The sequence below is a fragment of the Camelus ferus genome, chromosome 6 (assembly GCF_009834535.1).
Source record: "Camelus ferus isolate YT-003-E chromosome 6, BCGSAC_Cfer_1.0, whole genome shotgun sequence".
Classification (NCBI taxonomy): Eukaryota; Metazoa; Chordata; class Mammalia; order Artiodactyla; family Camelidae; genus Camelus; species Camelus ferus.
In genome coordinates, this window is record NC_045701.1 from 61,637,523 (window position 1) to 61,659,442 (window position 21,920).

Sequence of the window (21,920 nt, forward strand, 5' to 3'; positions counted from 1 at the left end):
TAAATCTTTTACTTTTTAAAAATTAAAAGCTAAAAACTTGAAACAAAAAGCCCAACTGTCCTCTAAGATAATCAAGAAGCAACTCTCCTGTGCTATTCCATGCAAAGAAAGATGTAAATAATGAAATTGGTGTTCTAAAGGTTTTAGTCCAAACCAAAATCAGACATTTCTGGCTTTGTTTTTAACTTAAGCTGTTCTGCAGGCTACCTGAAAAATGATTATCTTCCTAATACCCTTATCGCCTCGATCAAGTAATAATGCACATGGAGAAAACAGCCCAGTACTAAGAAACAAGAGCCAGCAGCAGCCTGGCTCTAGTGAATCATAACAACTCAAGAGGACCAGCATATGAAAAGAACTGACCTATGAGCAACCACTGAGAAAGCACAGTGGGGATGAGGGATCAAAAGGCTGTACATTATAAGCTTCTAGCAATTCTTACTTCAAGACCCCCATAGAAATTCAGTATAAAAATTCCAAAGGTGTAAATCATACAAATATGAACAACTCTGCTAAGCCACATGCTTTTTTCTTCCTAATTTCAGGTATTCTTCCTACAGACGAGAGACATCCATTCTTTCCTCCCTCAAGCATTCATTCTGATTCAAGAAAACCTTTTGACTTAAATTTGTAAGACAACCAATTTGGTCAGCATTGCGAGAAAGAGCTGTTATGCTACTTAATGACGCACTTAGTTTGATACGGGCAGGGACTAGCTACATCATTTGTGGGCCCAGTGCAAAATGAAAATGCACTGCTCCTTGTTCGAGAAGTATTAAGAATTTCAAAACAGCAACAGTAAAGCATTAAACCAAGAGCAAGGCCCTTCCACAAGTATGGGGCTCTCCACCCCTGCACAAGCTGCCCCACCCTCCTCTGGATGCAGGAGTCAGAGCAGTAAAGCCCTTTTTATAGTTTTTGAGTTACAGGTTGACAGGATGGGAGGAGGTGATTTATTGTTAATTGGAAATGGCTATCTGATAAAACTGCCAGTAGAAATAAATTCCCTGAAGTTTTGTTATTGACTCTTTAGAGAGAAATGCAAACATTTTGACATATTCAAGGAACTTGTTTGGAAAATAGTTCTTTGTTTCGGAGCTGAAATTTAAAGCCTCCTGAAATGTATTTCAGTTTAGAACTTAAAATTGTTTAATGGGTTGGTTTGGTGTCCTGCCGTGTCCAATTTGTCTTGAGTTTTTAAAACACAGTAACAAAAGGTCCCTTTTGGATGATCTGCATAATTTGCATGATAATTATGGCACTTTTTAGCTAAATATAACTGCAAATGTGAAGTTCACATTACTAAACAGCCATCTCCATCATATGTTTATGGAGATACTTGAATAGTATGTCTCTTAGCAACCGCTGACTACTTTTCAGATTTGCAGAGTGGTTGAAAGCAGTCTTTAGACAATATGCTACTAAAACTCTTGCCACCATAATCCACCGAATGAAATAATTTAAGGTTTGGCAATTCATTTTTGGTCTTGGAGGAGGGAGGTGTCACAAAGAACCCATTTTCCCATCCATCCTAATACAGATGAAAATTATCTTTCTTGGGAATAGGCAAAGTTGTTTCATAAGCCTAGGCAAGCCTATACACTTCCAGCTAAGTAACCTGAGCCTAAAATCAACAACATTACCATGGACACAAGTGCACTATGTAATCAGTCGACTATCTTAGATAAGTACATGACAGCTTTCCTATGTAAAGACTGAGATTAAGTACATACGAAATATTAAAGGTTATGTATAGCTAGATTTAGCAAAAATTACAATGAAATTTAAGTAAGCCAGTCCATTCTTAAGTTAAACAAACAAACAAACAAACAAACAAAACCTTCAAAGGTGCAAGTCACAGATGGTTTTGTCTGGCCCATATAAAAATCTGGATTTCCAGGTTCTCTTAAAAAAAAAAAAGTCAAAAGTTCTAGCAACACTTGGCTCACCTGCCAATGAGCCAACATTTAATACGGGTGAGCTGGCCATAGCATCCAAGTTCCCTGGGTCACCACTGTTTCCATCAACTCCTTTCTGTCACACCCAGATTACTTCATTATGTAACGTTTGTCTGGCCTCCGTAAAGATTGAATGCGCTTTCCCTGGCTCTCACATACTGAAAAGTACATGTGCCTGGCACTAATTACACATTTACTTCTAACACTGATTGGAAGAAATCAGTTGGTAAAGTGGAACTGATGAGAACCTAAGGACAGGAAAGACCATATTTAATATCTTAAAAAACACCCAACAGCCAGAGAAGAACCATTCAAGTAGAGTCTAAAGGGCTTTTCAATTTTATAGAATGGTAAAAGTTGGATTTCAAAAAATTGGTAACATGCTAGGTAAGGCACGGTAAGACTAACACGATGTAACTTCCTGGATTGAGGCTGCTCTGGAAAATAACGACGAAAGAAGGTTCTCAAAACAAGAACTGATCCTAATAAAAACAGTAGTGACAGCTGCAGTATACCATTTACTGAACACAAACTACTGTCAAGAATTCTACTAAGTGCATACTATATACATCTGGACAACAACCTTACAACATAATTACTATCATATTATGGATTTTTTGCATCTACTTTCCATACAAGACAACTGAGGCATAGAATAGTTATGTAACTTGCCCAAGGTTGAGCACTGAAAAGTGGTAAAGTCTGAATTCAAATCAGTCTATACACTTAACCACAAGTCTACACTGCTTCCTGATAAGGAAGAAAAAGAAGTACTGAAAGATGCTCTTGAGACAACACAGGAAGCTTTTCATTGAGCTTTAGATTTTAAAAAGACATACACAAATGACAAAAGGAAGGAAACACAAAAAAATGTTAAATATAAAAGAATGGTGTAATCTTACAAAAATTGTCTTAAGAAGGTTAATGCACAGAATCAGCTCAAGTTTATGAAAAAATGCAAGGCAACACAGTGAGAATATAACTGTAATTAAAATAGTTACTATTCTTACTGATTAGAACATACATGTTCATTATTTTTTAAATGCAAAAATTAAAGAAATACAAAAATTAGAAAGTGAAGATCATCACACATACCAGACAATTAACAAAAATTTGGTGTATCTCCTTCCAAAAATTTTAGTACATGTACAAACATTCCTTTTCCCCAAAATAACAGATTCAGGTTCAAGTTATTGTACTGTTCTATAATGTGCATGTTTCACTTAAAAACAGATCATGTGTAGCTCTGAATCTTTTCACAGACAGATGAATATTTTATTATGTGAATGTCCACAGTTTATCCAATCAACCCCCTACTGAGGAACTTTTTAAGTGTTTACAATTTTCTAATCATCATTAATAACGATGTACTCAATATCCTTATACATACTGTTTTGTGTACATATCTGACTATTTCTCATGGAATTGCTCGCTCACAATTTGAGTCAATAGAATACTATCAGGTCTCTTCAGAGTATTATACCAATTTAATACATATGTATGTAATAGGTATCTATCTGTCTAATCGTACATTTCTATGAGTTTTATGACATAATAAGAAGGATCTTTTTCATCCAAGCCTCTATTGTGTCCCAGTCTCCTGTTTTAATTACTGTACTTTATACTATGCTTTAATAACTAATTTATTGTTCTTTTATACTATGCTTTAATAACTATCATTTTTTTGAAAAATTTCTTCTATTTCATAAACTATGAAATTTTCAAATAAAGAAACTCCTAAAGATTTAATTAGAATTACACTAAATGTATAAATTAATTTGGAGACCCTATGGACATCTTTATGATGGTAAGTCTTCCCATCCAGGAATATGGTACATTTCTGCATTTTTTTCTAGCCTTCTTTGCAAAATTTCATTGTAAGTTTCATATAAATTTTAAATTTTTGTTCCAAAAGATGAAGGTTTTAAAACTAATACTGGAATCAAGAAAAATAAAATATCCTACCAATGTGGACAGATAAGATAAGGAGGGTGGGAAAAGGGGGGGCTACTATTTAATAAACAACTACTATGCCCCATATATAATTTCAGCAGATATTTTTACTAGTCATAGTATTTTATCATCATAACAAGCCTACTTTGTTATAACTTGTAAGAGAGGCAACTGTTATTGCCATTTTACAGAGGAAAATACTGAGGCTCAGAACAGTCAATAATCTGCCCAAGTTTTCAGTACCTGTTTAAGACTGAAGGTCGGGAGCCTGTGTTTGTACCCACAGTGCCAACTCAGTTAAGCAGATTTAACAGCTGTCAGTTTGAGGGTATATCCTATTTCACTTATCAGTACCTCACTTATTCTGTTATCCCCATGTCACTCATGAGAGACTTAAGCTTGGGTGGCAAGTGTATTAACTTGCTGAAAGTCACATTGCAAGTAGGCAGGAAAGCCAGAGTTTGAATGCAGTTTCTTCTTATCCCTCAGCTCATATTCTCAGCTCCTAAAATGTACTCAAGAGTATATAAGGGAGTCAGGATTCAAACCCAGGGCCCTCTAACTTTCCCTCCACTACATCATGTGACAATAGCTCAACTCTCATTTTGCTTTCGTGGATGGAGGAACGAGAATCAGAACAGATTGTGAAGAATACAGCTATCTCCTATAGAAAGTCACAGTAAATCTTGTGGCTAGAACAAATTATGTCCAACTGAATAAAAAAGTTATGAGTTGAGCTCAACATAACTCTCTTTGAGATCTTTGAGAATCCACAGAGAGCAAGAAATCTGCTCAAAGAAAAGGAACAAGGTAAACATCATGATTTGCAAAAGAGAAAAGTACGAGGGTTCCCACGTCTCATGTCTCTCAAAGAGAACCAGGCTAGGACCAGGGGCACCATGGGAGTCCACAGGGTAGAGAAGAAAGAGGGGAAAGAGAGGGCAGGCAAATGAATGAGCTGACTACAGGGTACAGAAGTATGAAGGACCTGCCAGCTCAACGACAGTTAAGGCATGGTGGCCAGAGGAAAAGGAGGGTAGGGTGGGGTCGGGGGTGACAGGGCAGAATCTCAGCAATAATGCCTCGAGCTCCAAAAGGCCCCCCACTGCCAGCAGGTCCCAAGTCAGGACCAAAGCTCTGAGGAAGGAAGCTCAGGAGAAGTAAGCAGGGGATCAAGGCCCCACTCCAAGAAGGTGCTGGGATCCAGGCAAGTCATCAGCAAACTTAAGGAAGGAAAAGGAACAGGAGGCCAACTTTACAGGTGATCTACATGAATGAACAGGGTAATCTGGAAGATGGCAGCTAACAGGCGCCAGAGCTCATCCCCAACATGATAGTCAATGCACTGGTTGGTCACATGATTACATTCAAGTACCACTCAGAGGTGATGCTGATTCCACCAATACCCTGCTTCACCCTTTCAGGACTGATTCAGGCACTGGGAGGAGCCCTCGTCTAAAGGATGAGTTCATCAATAGAACCAGCAGAGAGAAGATGAAGAAGGCAAAAAAGTTGAAAAACTGAGGCAGGGGAGGAAAGCATCAAGTTTAAGAAGAAGGGCTTCACTACTTATTCTCTATTTCTTGTCTCTGGCAAAACCCGGGAATAGATGATCAAGGCCATGATTTGCAGGTAGTCAGGGCGACGTTACCAGTAAACAGCTGCGGCCCCCAGAAGTTCACCAATGCCCCACGGCAGATGAATAGCATTCCCTTAATGGTAAAGGTCCAAGGCCCACAGATGACAGGAATGCTGTAAACACACAGTCCTGGCTTTGACCATCGCATCTGACAAAGTCTTATACTCTCCTTATAAAAACAAATTCTAAATGCAAGGATGATGATATTCTAGAGTAAATTTCTAACTGGCTCAAGGAGGAAATTCAAAGACTGCTGATTAGTGAATCTGTGCTTAAATAAAGGAAGTTGCTCAGGCATGCCACAGGCCTCTACCCTCAGCCCTGGCTAGTTTAACAATTTTAATCAATGGCTTAGATGAAGCCAATTGCTAGTGTATTTAAGAAAGTCACAGACATGATGATAGAAGGCACAGTGAACAAGGTGGTAAAAAAAAAAAAAAAAAACAAACAAGCAAACTGCAAAATCAACAAGAAAAAGGGAAAAATGGGTACAAAAAAGCATGCGTAAGACTAAATTAGAAGTCAGTTAAGACCACAAGCTTATTTAACGTAAGTAAGCAGTGTCACAGAACAGCAAGGAGAGCTAATGAGACTTCCCCTTTAAGAAACCTAACATCCAGACAAGGGGATGGAGACCCCAACTCTGAGCTGCACTGGACTGATCAGGCTCAGGGCACGGTGTGCAGACACAGATGTCATCCTTGAAGACAAATTGACACATGTTGAAGACTTCAAAAACTGACAAGTGAGACAGGGTTGACAGAACTCAGGACTCAGTCTAGAGCAGAGAACAGATACTGACAGCTGGTAGGCTACCTCCAGAAGGCAAATGGCTTCACAGTTCATCCTGAACAGGATTTTAGAACTATCAGAAAATTTCACATAAAAATTTGGATTTGGGAGGGGAAAAAAGTTCTCCCAGAAAAAAAAAATTGGCAATAACTGAAGAAAGAGGCGTAGTCAAAGTTCTCCTCAGTTGGAGCTGGTCTACCTCCTATTGTCTGACATCTGGCCACCAGACTATTATAAATGAGCCTACAAGAATTTGAGTTGTAACTGCTGTTCTGGAGAAAAAGAGGTGAGAGGTAAATATAAAAGCTGTGTTCTAATACCTGAAAGGCTATGCCAGGGCTAGTGACATACTAAGGGACTATTCTGAAGAAATAAGGCCAAAGGGTATGAGTCATAAGGAGGTTCAACATAAAAAAGAATTTTCTAACAAAAATGGAACAATCAGCCCGGGTATGTGGTCCTTCCCCACTGAAAAAGGACAAGCAGAGGTCACCTGTTATCGGGGTCTCAAAGGAAACTGATTCACTGGGTAAAGAACTAGAATAGTCAACCCCAGTGTCCCTTCCAAGTCTGGCTTTCTCTGTTGGTTTCATCTTCAGAGCTTTATGATCATCAGTACCCACCTACCACGCAGAGCACGCTGACTGGGCCCTGCACGCTTTTCATGTAGGAAAAGCACTGGCTTCACAGTCAGATGGCAGGATTTACTGTTTCCATGTCAACTAAACACAGGTTCGACTGTAGAATCATTATGTGATCCTCTTGGGCACTTTAATTTACCATAAGTGTAAGAGAACATTGTTATTTCGTTAGTGTTGAGAAGCGGGGGCTACTCCTGCCTTGAAGTCATTCCAAGTTACAGTGAGGGGACTCACAGGGAGGCATCATGGTATAATGGACAGAAAACCAGAAGAGGAACTGTGCTTGGGAAAACTGGATAATTTTCTAGACCTCAGATTACTCATCTATAAAATGGGCATAAAACTTAGCCATGTCTGCTCTAGATTGTTGTAAAAATCAAATTAAATAACGGTGTTCTGACAACCATACAGTGCTACAGAAATGCAAGGACTTTCCAAGACAAATACAGAACTATTATGTCTTGCCTTTGTGTTGCCTGAAATGCATTCTGCCTCCTTGGTACAAGGATCTGGACCAACCTACCCATTTCCCAGTGATCATTTACCTGCCTCTCTATCTATATATCAAACCGCACTTTCCCAAGGCTTCTCAATCTAGTATATCAAAAATTCTGAATGTATTAATTTAGTGAAGGAGGGGGAATGAGGTGAGCACTGAGGTTATCACTCTTTGTCCAGATAAGGCATAGGAGAGCAATTTCCTGCCAAAGTAATGTGTTAAATTTGAAGTTCTACATACTGGCTCACTAGGAGATATTTATTCTTTTTAACATAAGGCATCTCATTAATCAGTTAGAAAGGAGCTACAAGAGTCTATACACCAATTGGCTCAAGTGCCCATTTTTATACGTAAGTGTCAACAAAAAGGGCAGGGAGATAGTATCTAAACATTCAGGGCCGCAGAAGTGCCCAAGTCCAGGATAAGAAGATATGATAGTTATAAAATGTAAAATGACAAATCAAGAAAAATGCATAGATACCCCAAGAAATTCCAAACAGGTAGGTAAGCGTTAATCTCTTCAAGGAAATCTTACGGGGTTAAGCTACTTCCTAGCTGTGAAAGCTTACCTGTACCCTGACTCTGATGATTTATTAAGGGTTATTTATGCTCATAGGCCATGCCTATGAGCATAAATAGTTTGAAATCCTTATGCAAACAGAAGTTTTCAAGCTACATAGAGATTCACACAAACTAGGCTTATATAAGTGAAATTCCTTCATAATTAAATTTTAAGAAAACTGCAGGGATTTGAGCATTAGCATTCCTTGCTGTTTAAAATGTAATTAATTTCCAGCACAATAAATTAAAGAGGTACCTATTACTTTTAACAGGCAATAATGGAAACTAACATGTGTATCTATTTGTTTACAGGGTGATGTAATTGTCACTGCAAGATTTTTTAACAAAACAAACATCAAGAGAAAATGAGATAGTGTTATCAACTGAAAAACAAATACATGCAACCACAAGAATGTGCTTACCTGTAATACAAATTTCTGATCTATGTATTTTTTGGCAATGCTGGGTTGGAATTCTTGGCTTTCCAAAAATCGTATGAAAAATTCATATACAAGCTGCAACAAATAGATTATCATTAATTTCAAATTATAATTCACTGAGAATAGTATCAAAAACCATAAAAAGTTCTAATACTAAAACTTACAGGGAGGTCAGTGGGTTTTAATATCAATCAACTAGCCATGTTAGCCTTTCTTGTAGCTTTCAGTTGCTGTTATAATTTTTAACTTTTAAAATTTAAAATATGAAAACATAGCCAAACAAAGCAAACAAAAATCTCCCACAATCTCACCATTCAGAGTAACCATTGTAAACATTAACATATAAACCTCCCAGCTTTTCTCTATGCTTCTACAATATGCCAATGTACTATAAATATATTTTTTTACATAGTTTTCAAACTACTTTTATCATCTTTTACTAGACAATACATTGTGGACAATTTATGCCAACAATATCTAAGCCATCATTCTCAGTAACTACAAGCACTCCATTATACATAATTTATAATAAATAATTCCATTATTCATAATTAATTTAACCCATATCCTATGCTTAGAATTAAGTAGTTTCTGAATTACCTCTTTATTAAATTATGCCACAATGCACATCATAGAACATACATCAGTGTGCACTTGCTCAATTAGTTCATAAAGAAATAATTCTAAAAGTGAAATTGTTAGATCAGAAGAAATCCAAACATTACAGGATTTTCAACACTCATTACCAATTTCCTTTCAGGATGTTTATGGTAATTTACACTTTACTAAGTGTAATTTACTAAGCAATATATGATGGAGTATCAGAATATTCTCATCTGCAAAGAGTTAGAATATTCTCATCCACAAAGTAAACCTCAAATATCTGTTCTGTTAAACAGTGGGAGATCACTGGTTATGCTCTTTGTAAAACAAATCTAGGTTAAAGTATACATTAGATCCTGGTGTAGTATACAACAGTATATCAAAACTAGGGCTTTTAAGAGACAAACACTGGGTTGAAAGTCCAGCTCTGTCCCTTACTGTGTAACCCTAGGCAAGTCAATTTCTCTGAAAGTCTGCAGCTTTAACTGCATAATGGGGATGATAATCCCTAAGATTAAATGTGACAATATACATATAAAAAGTCCTCTGCAAAGTGACTAATACAAATCACAGCATTCTCAAACTTTTAAGTCTCATTCCTTCACATTTAAAAGTTACTGAAGACTCCAAAAAGCTTGTTTTACATGAGACATAAATATAAAAGTAGAAATAAAGTTTAATTTAATATATTTATTATTTTACAATAAAATACATCACACATTAACATTATATTTTGTGAAATTTTAATATATTTAATATTATTTATCTTTTATATATTTAATGTATTTATTACTTTATATTTAATATATTTATTATTTTACTACATATTTAATATATTTATTATTTATTGTATTTATGGATTTAATATTTTTATTTTTATTTATAATTATATATTATTTTACAACAATAAAATACATCACACATTAACATCAATATATTTTTGTGAAAAACAACTTTGTTTTGAAAAAATTACTAAGAAAAGAAGCATTGTTTTTTATTTTTGTAAATCTCTTTCATGGCATATTAGAAGACAGATTCTTACCTGTTTCTGTACTCAATCAGTTGTAATATATCGTTTTGGTTGCAGTATATAAAGAAAATCAAGCCTCACACAGACCTACTAGTATGAAAAAGGGGGAGCGCTTTCATAGCCTTTTCACAGAATTGTGGATACTCTTCTTTGACACTACACCAGAACTCAACAGTCATTTCTTAAAGAAAAGCTTCAGTGTAGACTCTGAAACCATATCAATGAACTTTTCATACTCTGTTACCCTAAATTCCAATCATGTGTCTTGTATTTTGGATGATCTTTACCCATGCACAGTTTCCTAACATCATTCATTGGCCAACTGGAAAACATTGGTTCACTGAGTTATGGAGGTTTTTCAAATGCTGACACACTTCATTACACAGTTTCAGGAAAACTCACATTCCTTAATATCTCCAATTTTATCAAAAAAACAACACAAAACAAAACAAAACCCTAAGCTTTGGGGAGTTGTAAAGCTCAAGGTGACAGATAAAGGACAGACACAAGTTTTCCAAAATTCTAATTCTGAATTTTGCTCAAATGCTCTCATTTTATCAGTTGTATTCTGTGTTTCAGAGAAAGCATCTACCAAATACCCAAGCAGGAACAACCACAGCTTTCAGGTATTCTTGCAACTAAAAGATGGTGTATTTCACCAAAAAACAGCTAGTTTAGCTCAAAATCACACAATGCCTCAGCACAAGACAAGCACTGCACTTCAGTACGCAACAGATGTGTTTTATGTATACTTCCCATCTCATTGCGAAGAGTATCTTTTTAAATGTGTACTCAAAGGTCAAGATTTTAATAAAATAATTTTTGCTGCTTCTCCAAGGACATTCTTCATTGAAGTTGTAAGTGCATGGCAGTGAAGAATGTGACTACTCAGCCAGTTTGGCACAACTGCCTTGATTTGTGCAATTTCAACCACCCTTGCTTTTACAAATATTAGTGCACATGTCAAACACAGTGAAAGAGCAAATAACACAGTATTATTGTAAAACTAGTTTTGACCTTGCAGGTCACTGAAAATCAGGTCTCAGAGGCCCCAAGGGTCTGTAGCTACACTAACCTAAATGTGTCACATAGCGACCTTGTGGCTTCAGACTCTAACTTAACACTGATATAAGGTATTCACACTAGGATTTTACTTCTTTATAAAATTGTTTTTCTCTTTGAAACTCCCTGAATTCAGAAAAACCTCTTTCCCAGGGATCTGAACATTGCCAAGTTGTACTTCTAGTCATAAAAATGCCTGAGTTCAAAGATCCCCTAAAAGAATTGCTATTTTTTCGAAACATTAATCTTTCAACTCTAAGTTTTACAAATAGAACGTCACCCTTATTCAAATAACCCACAGAAGGGGCTTTCATCTCTCTTCTGATTCCCACAAAGTAAAGAGATTCTCATCTTCCAGGCCTGACTTGTGGGCTGGCAGGCCTTTCCAGTGGGATTGGCAAAGTGTCCTCTCCACTCTGGTCCCTTGAAAGCAGTTATGGTTTGAAACAGTTTGGTGGAAACACTTCAGACACATTTATTAATAAGCATAGATGTTCTCTACTTTAGGAGACAGATTTTACCTCAGAATCAAAAGTCTCCTTGAGTTCCTAAAGGGAAAGACTAGGGATTGGGGAGGATAAAATACTTTTCAAGGTCACATGAGTGAATTCTCCAAGGAACATGAGTAGAAAGACTTCAGCATTGCGGTTTTGCAGTCTAAAGTGTAAAGCATTAAAAACAATCCCTTAATTGTTAATGAAGGTTCTAGAAAATCATATTCTACTAGAAATACAGACCCAGTTTCAGAAAATACACAAAGAATAACCATGGTAACCACAGGATACCAGTTTAAAAGATCCCAACACAAACAGAAAAAATCAAATAACACACATACAGAAGAACTTTTGACATATGTGAACTAAAAACTTGTGGATTTAACACTTTTTCCTACTTTCAAAAATCCTCAAAGATCCATGATTTATTATAATGAGCAATTTTGTATGAACCATAAATTTAAATCAAAGTGTGTTTGAGCAGTCAATTAGTGAGGCAAGGAGCTGAGCCAATCACCCAACAACCACAATGTGATTTTGTTGTTCTCTACTATTGTCAGAGATTTGGTCATAAACACTATGCTTCTCATAAAATGTGGTCCAGAAGAAGCAGCACACTGCTAATGCTGGTGTTAAGAAAAAGTGAAAAGGTCAAAGAAAGTGCTATGTTTTGGTCAAAAAAAAAAAAAAAATAGATTGTGAATCAATCATAAAGTAAAACGTTGAATTTAGTGATGGGTCACTATGACGTGAATGACCTATCATGAATGGAAAAGGAGATTTCCTTAAGAAATCATTCAATGAGGGCTCCTGTCAGTACTAAAACCACTTCTCAGTGAAAATGGAAAGGTGACTGATTTGTGGAGTCAGAATGTACAAAGGAAACACAGAATCTATGAGGTAAGTCAGGAGCTGGTACAGAGACTCCCTATAAAGCAAAAGTTGGTTAAGGCAAGAGTGTGTCTATGACTTGACCTTTGCTATGAATGAAGGTGGACTGTGAATTTTAAGATTAAGTTTCTTGAGCTGATCCGGCAGAGCTCACTTTTTCCCCTGAGGTAAAGAAGGGGCGAGAGGACTACAGGCTCAAACAAGACTATCAACACAGATGAAACCAGCCCGTTTCGAGATACAGTTTGTGACTCTATATCCATAAGGGCACATACAGGTCTCACAACAGCACTCCTCACAGTGGCTTTGGTTTTAAGTTTCAGATGAACTAATGGTTAATGTTCCTGGAGTCACAACATGGTTTAAGCTAGAGATTTTTGGTGGCAGAATTCAGATTAATAGCTTTAGAAATTAACTTGGTCCCATATTTTATAGAGTCATTAAGCTTAGGAAGGATTAACTGAAATACTGAGTTAAACTTTATTGTACTTTAGGGGAAATTTATATCTATGGTGATCATGATTTAGAGTATTCAAAAAGCTCTCACAAATGGCAAGAGTGGTCTACTATCTCTTCTTTGGGATACAGAGAGGACAACAAGTTGAAGCTTTGAAGATATCGGCCTCCCTGTCTTTTCTACCACAAGATGTAAGACTTTCCTGAGAAATTACCTTTTGTTTGTTCTGTTTCTCAAATTTCTTCCAGATTACACTGCACTTCTATGAACTTCTATGAACACATTAAGAATAAGACATGAGTGGGGAGGGTAGAGTTCGGTGGTAGAGTGTGTGCTTAATAAGCATGAGGTCCTGGGTTCAATCGCCAGTACCTCCATTAAAAAAAGAGGTAAATAAATAAAAATAAACTTAATTACTTAACCCTCCCAAAAAGAGACAATGTAAAACAAATAAATGTTTTTTTAAGAGATGGCATGAAGTCCACCTATCCAAACAAGGAATTCCTTTTTTTTTTTTTTTGGATTTTTGTCACAATCTGGGATACACCATGAGAAGAGCACAAATAGTTTTGCAAACTGCTTAGATTGCAAATAGTCATGTCTGGCACCTTAAGAAATCACTAGTTGTGTTCTAACTAATTTACTCCATCTTGGCATCGGTAGCAGGAATACATATATATAATATGCCTAGGTAGGAGCTGAGAAAACAGAGCCCCTGAAAGCTGTCTTTGTAACTAGGGAAAGGAGCATACATGTATTTCTGCAGCCACCTTGAAAGTTGGGGGAAAAAATAAACCCTTAGAATACCTCTAGACCTTACCTCCCTGCTGCGTAGTTTTCTGCCCTTCAGAAAGCTAACTAGTAACCACGAGCACACTTCTACAAAGACACAGTGCCCTCTGTCGGGGTGAAAATCTACAAAGTTATATTTCTTCTCTACCATCCTTTCCCTCCTCACTAGTTGTCACCCAGCCTCTGAGAACAGTCTAACTGAATGGAAAGATGGCTTTGAGGTTCTTTATACTCCCATTTCCTTGTTCTACTCATTTGAGAAATGCTGGCCCTGAAAGAAGGCAGCCAGGTAGAGGAAAGATGGGATAGCTCAAGTAGCTCAAGTGGTAGAACACATGCTTAGCATGCACAAGGTCCTGGGTTCAATTCCCAGTGCCTCCTCTAAAAATAAATAAATAAATAAACCTAATTACCTGCACCCCACCCCCTCCCCAGCACCCGCAAAAAAGGCGGCAGCCAGGAAAGGAGAATGGAAACGGTCTGATGTGGATAAGTAAATACAATGCAGATAGGGCTGGTGCAGGGAAGGGGGATGCTGGGATGTCTTTTCTTAAGTATGTGTAGAAAACATGGCCTTCTCGCTGCAAGAGAACAAAACTGGCCTTCACAAAAGGTTTTTCTTAGCTATTGCTCCTCCTTACAACACTCGGAAATAGCTGTTGCAATTTTGTTTTTGCCCTTCCAGGCTAAAGGAGCACGTTTGTGGTTATCAAGAAGACAGGCATTCAAAGTCCCCAGGGTACTTCACTGCTGAAAATGAGGTATGTACTCTGTGACCTAATCACATCTAACTAATATTAATGTGAAAGTAGTTCTGTTCTTGTTTGAGGCTCCAGCAGGCAGGATCACAGAGGCTCCAATAAAACGAACTGCCAGCTGGGCCTGCAACCCCGGAGGGCCCGCCCTAAAGCATTACAATACTTACTATTTTATTCTTTGGGCATCCTAATTATCGAGAGTAAGAAACATCAAAAGCATTCGGGAGCTTTCCATTAATGTACTCTAATTTGATTTCTTGGTGAATAAAGGCCTTCAAGGAATTCCCATGCTAATCAGCTAATGAGTTAATGGCTCTTTTTCTTAGAACAAATGGTAGTTCAAAGTACCTGTAAGTGTGGCCACGATGCCTCAAGGGTAGGTTCATCTTCTTCTGGATCAAATTCATTGCTGTCGCTAGGAGGGAGAGTTCGGAATATATTGCAAGATACCTAAAAATAAACAAGCAGCAGCGTTAGCTGGAATGCAGGCACCTCCTCAGCAGCCTTACCCGAGGTCTCTGCGGCCAGTCGAAGGGACCCCAGATGAAGATGACAGAAACACCACCAAATGAGAAGGGGATCTCTTTCTACTGCTTCAAGGTCAGGACTACCTCCAGGCAAAGCTGGAAAGTAGCAGGGTGCACCTTCTACACTCTGAATAGTACTCCTGGTCCTTCTAAGGTCATCCCCACGCCAGGTCCCTGGGATTTTATTTATAACTTCTATCAAAACTTGTGCTTGGTTACTTACCAGTCAAGCATGCTTCAAAGTAATCAATTTACACTAAGATACAAATAACTGCTAACGGGCTTCATGTATTTCCCTTCTCAGGCATATTCACAATTTGCAAATTCACAGCTAGACGAACGGTGAAATTACAAAATTACAAATTACAAAAAGCAAATCAGAAAAGATATTTCAGAACCGAAAATCCTTAAAATTACCTAATCTGTTCTGGGTTTATAAAATAGTAACAATGCCCTGGGTATTTCTTTACTAGGAGAAATATCCAAATTTCCAAATTAAATCCTAGGTGCTCAAAGAATGGTCATTAGTTGGCTGTTGAAACTGGGTCATAAAGAGAAGAGAATTCATTATACGATTCTACTATTTCTGTATATATTCAAGATTTCTACAGTTAAATGCTTATTTTTAAAATGCTGTTACTATTATTTTACAGTAACCTACTCAGGGTTCCTTCCAGTTTCTATTCTGTTTCTTGTTCTATTTACTTGTCTATGTTCTCCCAAAGACCCAAATATATCCTCAGATCTAAAAAATAAAATGGGGGATTGGGAAGGAGGAGGAGACTGTACCAGAAGTCTTTGCTGGAATTTCTATATAATGCAGAAGGTACTAAGCTATAAAATGCTGCTCTGAAAGAAGGAAAAAGAAAGGCTTTTGGCAGCCCACATAATCTGAATGTGTTTACTCATTGAACAAATAATGATTAAGTGCTCATTATGTGCACACACTGTTCTGTGCGCTGAAAAATAGCAATGAACAAAAGCAGATAAAAATTTGCCCCCTCCAGGAGTTTACATTCTAGTTTAAGTCACATTTATTCCTACTTTCTACATTTGGAAACTGAGCCCAGATGTGTAAGCCATGGAAAGATCTGATTTTTTTAAAGCGCAATGGGACGCCATTACTGAGAAAGTGACGCCAAACAGAGAAGTGACATGGTTTGATTTTTGCTTTTTAAAAAATATCACTCTGGTAGAAGTGTATAGAACAGACAGGAAAAAGATAAGTTAGAAGCCTATGAAAGTGGCAAGAGATGATGACAGCTTGGACTAGGATGGTAGCAAAGAAGACAGAAATAGACTGATTCAAAATATATTCTGGAGGTCATATTAGAAAATAAGCAGAGTTTAGGGGTCTCAGGAGCTAGGAGAAAAGAGTGTGTTAAGAAGGAAAAACAAGAGCACAGAGTAGCATCTACTGGATTCAGCAGCCCTATGAAGTGGGTACTATTCTTATCCAATATTCACCACTGAAGAAACAGAAGCACAGGTGGTGCTGAGATCTGAGGTTACAGTTAGTAACCAGCAGTTACAGCTGAACCCAGGCTGTCAGGCTCTACCACAGTGTTCTAGAAAAGTGGGCAGACTACCCTCTTTGCTCTCCTTTAACTTAGATGACTGAAAAAAAAAAATTAACGTATTAGAATATTTTTGCTATGGCTAATTACAGCATGCACAGTTCTATTATTTTACTTTGTCCCTTCCAATGAATATTAGAAATTATGTTTATGAAGAAACTAGTGATTTTCCAAATAACTATCAACAAATGACTTCTCTTCAACCAGTCAGCTATACTGTAATCAAAAGAACAAAAGTCTTTTAATTAGTTGCTTTTGAATCTTCATTAAACTATATGTGTATTTCAGAAACTGAGTTTTCAACCCAACTACATCATTTGTATTTATTGTACTCTGGAACAAGTTTTTCCCCCCTCTGGCCAAGATGTAAAAGTAAATCAAGAAAGTGAAAAGAAAAGAAAGAAAGAAATAGTAAAGAAGGAAGAGAAAAAAGAAAAGAGAAGAGAAGAGAAGAAAAGAAAAGAAAAAAGACAAAAAAAAGAGAAATGGCTTCTCTGTAGGAAAAATTCTGGATAGAAGGACACAGAAACTTCTGTTCCTCTGTACTCTGGGACGTATAATCTTTCTTACAGTGCCCACCATGTGCTGCAGCAAACATCTGTTTACGTATTTGTTTCTCTCTTCCCACTAATTAAGATATGCAATGTCATATTCACATTTGGTTTTTTAGCACATATGAGGCATCCACTAAATGTTCACAAAATAAAGGTTTGGATATACAACGAAACAGTGTATTTTGGTTTTACTTTAACCAAATTTCAATTTAAATTTTCCTTAGTGATTTAAATAAATCTAGGTTACTTAACCTAAGATGTTTTACTCTGACAGTGTTCTAAACCTCTCATTGGGTCAAAGCTTCATCTCTTAATTATCATCACATCAAAAGAACGTCAAATTATGTCAATAATCCAAACAGTAATTCTAAAGGCATGTACATCTCACTTAGCCACGTACTGCCATTTCTTCGGGTTTGCTCTCCTTATAATCCTTTATTTAGTTTACTTCTAAACATTCACCATGAGTAATGAGGAAGCATGGACTTATTAGGCTAGACAATTAATAGTCAAATCAATTGGTTAAGCACTTCTCTAGCACAAATGGAAACAATGTCAAAGCAAATCAAGTGACATGCAAAAGGCCAAGCCTTTGACCCTGTCTGGCACATAACAGGTGCTTAATAAAAATGTCATGAATGAATGAACCATCACTCCCATCCTTGAGAATCTATCCTAAGAAACTAACTTAAGACAAGATGGAAAAACTTAAAGGAGTCATTTGCAACATTCTCCAAAGAGTGTAAAATTGGAAATAACCTTTATGTCCAACATGAGATAAGTACATCAACTTAGCAGAATCCTGTGTACCATTAAAGATGATCGCTACCCTGAAACACAAAGAAATGTTTATAAATAAAGATTTAGGGGGAAAGATGACTTAAAATGGTGTGGCTCTAACTATAAAGATAAGAATGGAAATGGAAAACTAAAGAGAAATTAAGAAAAGCTGTATTAAAGCAAGAGGAATACGGATGAAACTTGGTAGCTGCTGTTTACCCTCTTGGGACACACCAAATAAGTCCTAAATCAGTAGAGACACGCGGTATGTGAGTTATGCCTTTAATTTCGAGATGAAAATGGGCTCTTGAATTTGTCTGAACGAGACTATTACTGTCTGGAGAGAATTAAAAATCAGAGACTCTCACGATGCCCAGAGTCTGGCTCATGAATGAATGGCTGAAGGACTGAATGAATGGACAAGTTTATCTATATAGCTGAACTCCAAAATCATAAATTTATCATGAGATGCGCTGAGGGGAAGGGATGAGGGAGAGGGGGTCCTCTGAATCCCCTGAGTTTTCTGCAATATTTTACATGTATAAGTCCAACTTGGGAAAAGATCCAGCTGCCTTCATCAGATTTTCAAAAGACTTCCAAGATCTAGAAATGGTTAAAAACCCCTGTCCAAAATAATAAATTTGCTTCCATTAAATCTTCCTCTATTGTTGCAGCCACTTCTGATTTATAGCCTAGGTTTTAAACGAATTATTAAGTAGGTAACATTATTAAATAGGTAGCGGCGGTTGCATGCTTATGCGAATGTATCATGACCACAAGTAGCCACCAACGTCACTCCCCACCACGTAGCAAGTATGTCCCATATAGTGCCTATTTAGACTAAATATATATATAATATTATATATACATTTCCGTTGTTTATCTGAAATTCAAACTTAACTAGGTACCTCGTATTTTTATTTCCTAAATCTGACAACCCTAAAATAACACTAATATTAATTAAGAATCTCTACTGGTTACAACTCAGTTGTGATTCAGATCTGGCAATGTAACATACCAGGGAAGAGGGGGCAGGGGGCAGGAAGTGCGGCAGGCAAGGCCCAGGACCTAACAGCCGCTTACTTGGAGGGGCTGGCTGCTCTCTTTTTTTTTCAGTTCTTTGGTTTACTGCTGATTACTGTTTTAACTAGGGTATAAAAAAAGAAATTTCAAGGTCTTGGCCAAATGTGAAAGAGAAGACTGAAAGGTTCCTAAGTGCACGACCCGATAAAAAAAAGGAAAATTGTTTAAGCATGTTTCCATCAGTTTTTGATAAAACAAACAACTTAGCACTTTTTAACTTGCAGTATCAAAATACAACTATTAATATTTTTAAGTTATTTAAATTACTGCAGGAAAAAAAACCTAAAAAAAAACCAAACTCACTGTCCTCAATCTCTTTCTCTCCCTAGAAACTAGTAATTTTACACCATGATTTTGGTTGACATTTTGCTGTTATTGTAGTTTAAGGAAAATAACAGGCACATTATAAAAGAACAGAATGTGGCTAGCACTTAGTAGCTACTCATTAAGTAGCTACTATGGTTAATAATGAACAAAACAGAACGTAAGAACAATACAGTACTACTTTAAAAAAAATTTTTTAACCTAAAGAAATACTAAAAAGGCTTTCTTTACTTTTTGGTTACTTTTTTTTTTTTTTTTTAATGGAGCTACTGGGATGGAACCCGGGGCCTCATGCATGTTAAGCAGCCCTCTACCACTGAGCTATACCCTCCCCACCAAAAAGTATTTTTAAAAGGCATCAAAGAAATACTTTTTACTTCCTTTAGTTATATATTTGTTAGCACTATTAACATTTAAGGCAAAAAATAAAAGAGAAAAAACATTTAAGGCTTGGGTAAACCAGGCATGTAATGTGATCAAGGACCACTTTCATTACAGCATCATAAGGCAACTTAAATCATCTTCCCTGTGCTTTAAAATAATAATTTCCAGATGATTAAGTATGATCTTTCTCAGATAAAAGCAGGTGAACTAATTAACATCAAAAAGATTTCTCCCTCTTTTATCTGTGAAACTATAATTTCATATACTTATGCAACACTGCAAGTATACCAACTGTAAACACAAAAATGACTTCATAGCTATAAGATAAATTTTCTTGGGATTACATCTAAGAAGCAAATTTTCTAACAAAAAAGCACTATATGAATGATGTTAAAGAGAGACCATTCAAGCAAAATTCAAAGTGCCATTATTCCTCTAGCACTATTTGTATTAAGACCTCGTGCAAGTAACAGCTACAATGATATCTCTGAGTTTTTTGCATCCAGTTCATTCATTCATTCGTTCGTTCCATAATCCATCACGTATTGAAAAAGAAGCAAAGCGATTTAATCAAGCATTTAGAACCAGAGGGAGAATCCAGTAAATGCAATGTTGGAGCTAAGTCATTGTGAATTATTCTCATAGTATTTTGTGTTAGCCCAAAAGATGCATCTAAATAGATATGATAAAACTAAATCTTGAAAGACAATAGGAAAATCTCATAGTAGTTCATCAATACTTACCATGGATGCAATTTTTAAAAACAATTACATACAATAAAAAATGTGAACATAAACAAAACTTACTTTAAATCTCTAAATCAGACATTTAAAGACTATTTCCAAACATACTAAAATTTGTATTAAATATTCAAACTCTAAAAACTAAAATTCCAACAGTATTTTCCTAGATACCTTTATGCTATTTTGCGTGTTTTATAACATAGAAGTAATAAGTAATATATGTATAATGTCAAAGTTACTTTTGATAACACCAAATTTAAGAATTCGTAATGGTCCCAATGATAAAGAACCTTTCAAATCTGACCCTCAGCCGCTTTTAAAGTAATTACAGATGAATAATTATTGATAAATAAAAAGACAGGGAAAAAATCCCAAAGCATTTGTAATTATGCTCAAGGGACTTAGAGCAGATAAATATCTTTTAAGCTGATATTTTGATCAGGAAACAAATGGCAACATCAACATTTTTAAACTTTCAATTAGCATTTAATTTAATTCACTGGCAATTTGTTTAATCAATAATTTATTTCTAAAGCCAAACTATATCTTTTAATTACCACAATAATTCTACTGTGGTCTCCACTTCAGACTAGGTATTAAACCTCACTGTCTACGTGAATGGACAAGGCTGTTCAAAAGTTATCTGAACTTGTGAAACCATTAAAGTTCCTTTTTCTACCATAAAGAGAAGTCCTTAGCACTAATTCTAAAGAGGAGAGATTTAATTAAATCAGTCTGACAACTTCCTAGATTATAAGCATCCACTGTAGGTGTCACTTTATTCTCTAACATAACAAATATCTAACTGTCATTGCTATGCAATACTATCGATGCAATTAAAATTTTCACACAAGCATTTTCATGAGTTATTATTCCCAACATGCCTGCTTGAGTTAAATATGATTCCTTGAACCAAAACCACCTACACAATGCCATTGTCTGCCATAAGCAAAGGTCTTAGCAACACAATAGGGACTGAAATATTGTGACACACAGATGTGGTCAAGCTACTCAGAGCAAGGTTGTTCACATCTTTATCATAAAAGCACCTTTGTGGACAAAGCTCTATAACTTTGAGAAAGCATTCACTGAACCAGAACCAAAGACAGCACTGTTTACACGTGACTAAGAAACATGCATTTGTGACAGTTGTGGGGTTAGTTTTACAACATCCGGAACTCTAGAAGAGGATTTAAACGATTTCTAAAGTCAATGATTACAACCTTATTATTGTTACCCACTCAATGTCATATTTTAAATCTGTACTAACTGGGTTTTCTAGGACATAGCAGCTATTCTATTAAAACTGATTTCTGAAATGGGGCAGAAAGAGCATCTTAAAATGATAAAGGAAACTCAGCAATCAGTTGAAGAAGGG

The 21,920-nt window shown here is 36.4% G+C and overlaps 1 protein-coding gene across 3 annotated transcripts in view; it reads right to left on the bottom strand.

Annotated features, from left to right (window-relative positions):
* PPP2R5E (protein phosphatase 2 regulatory subunit B'epsilon) overlaps positions 1-21,920 on the bottom strand; it is a 127,839-nt gene that overhangs the window by 22,790 nt on the left and 83,129 nt on the right. For all 3 annotated transcript variants that reach the window (XM_032482154.1, XM_032482155.1, XM_032482156.1), the window contains exons 4-5: positions 14,919-15,020; positions 8,466-8,558 (exon numbers count right to left, since the gene is read on the bottom strand). In XM_032482154.1, coding sequence (XP_032338045.1) covers positions 8,466-8,558; positions 14,919-15,020 — 195 coding nt within the window. The remainder of the gene's footprint in view (positions 1-8,465; positions 8,559-14,918; positions 15,021-21,920) is intronic.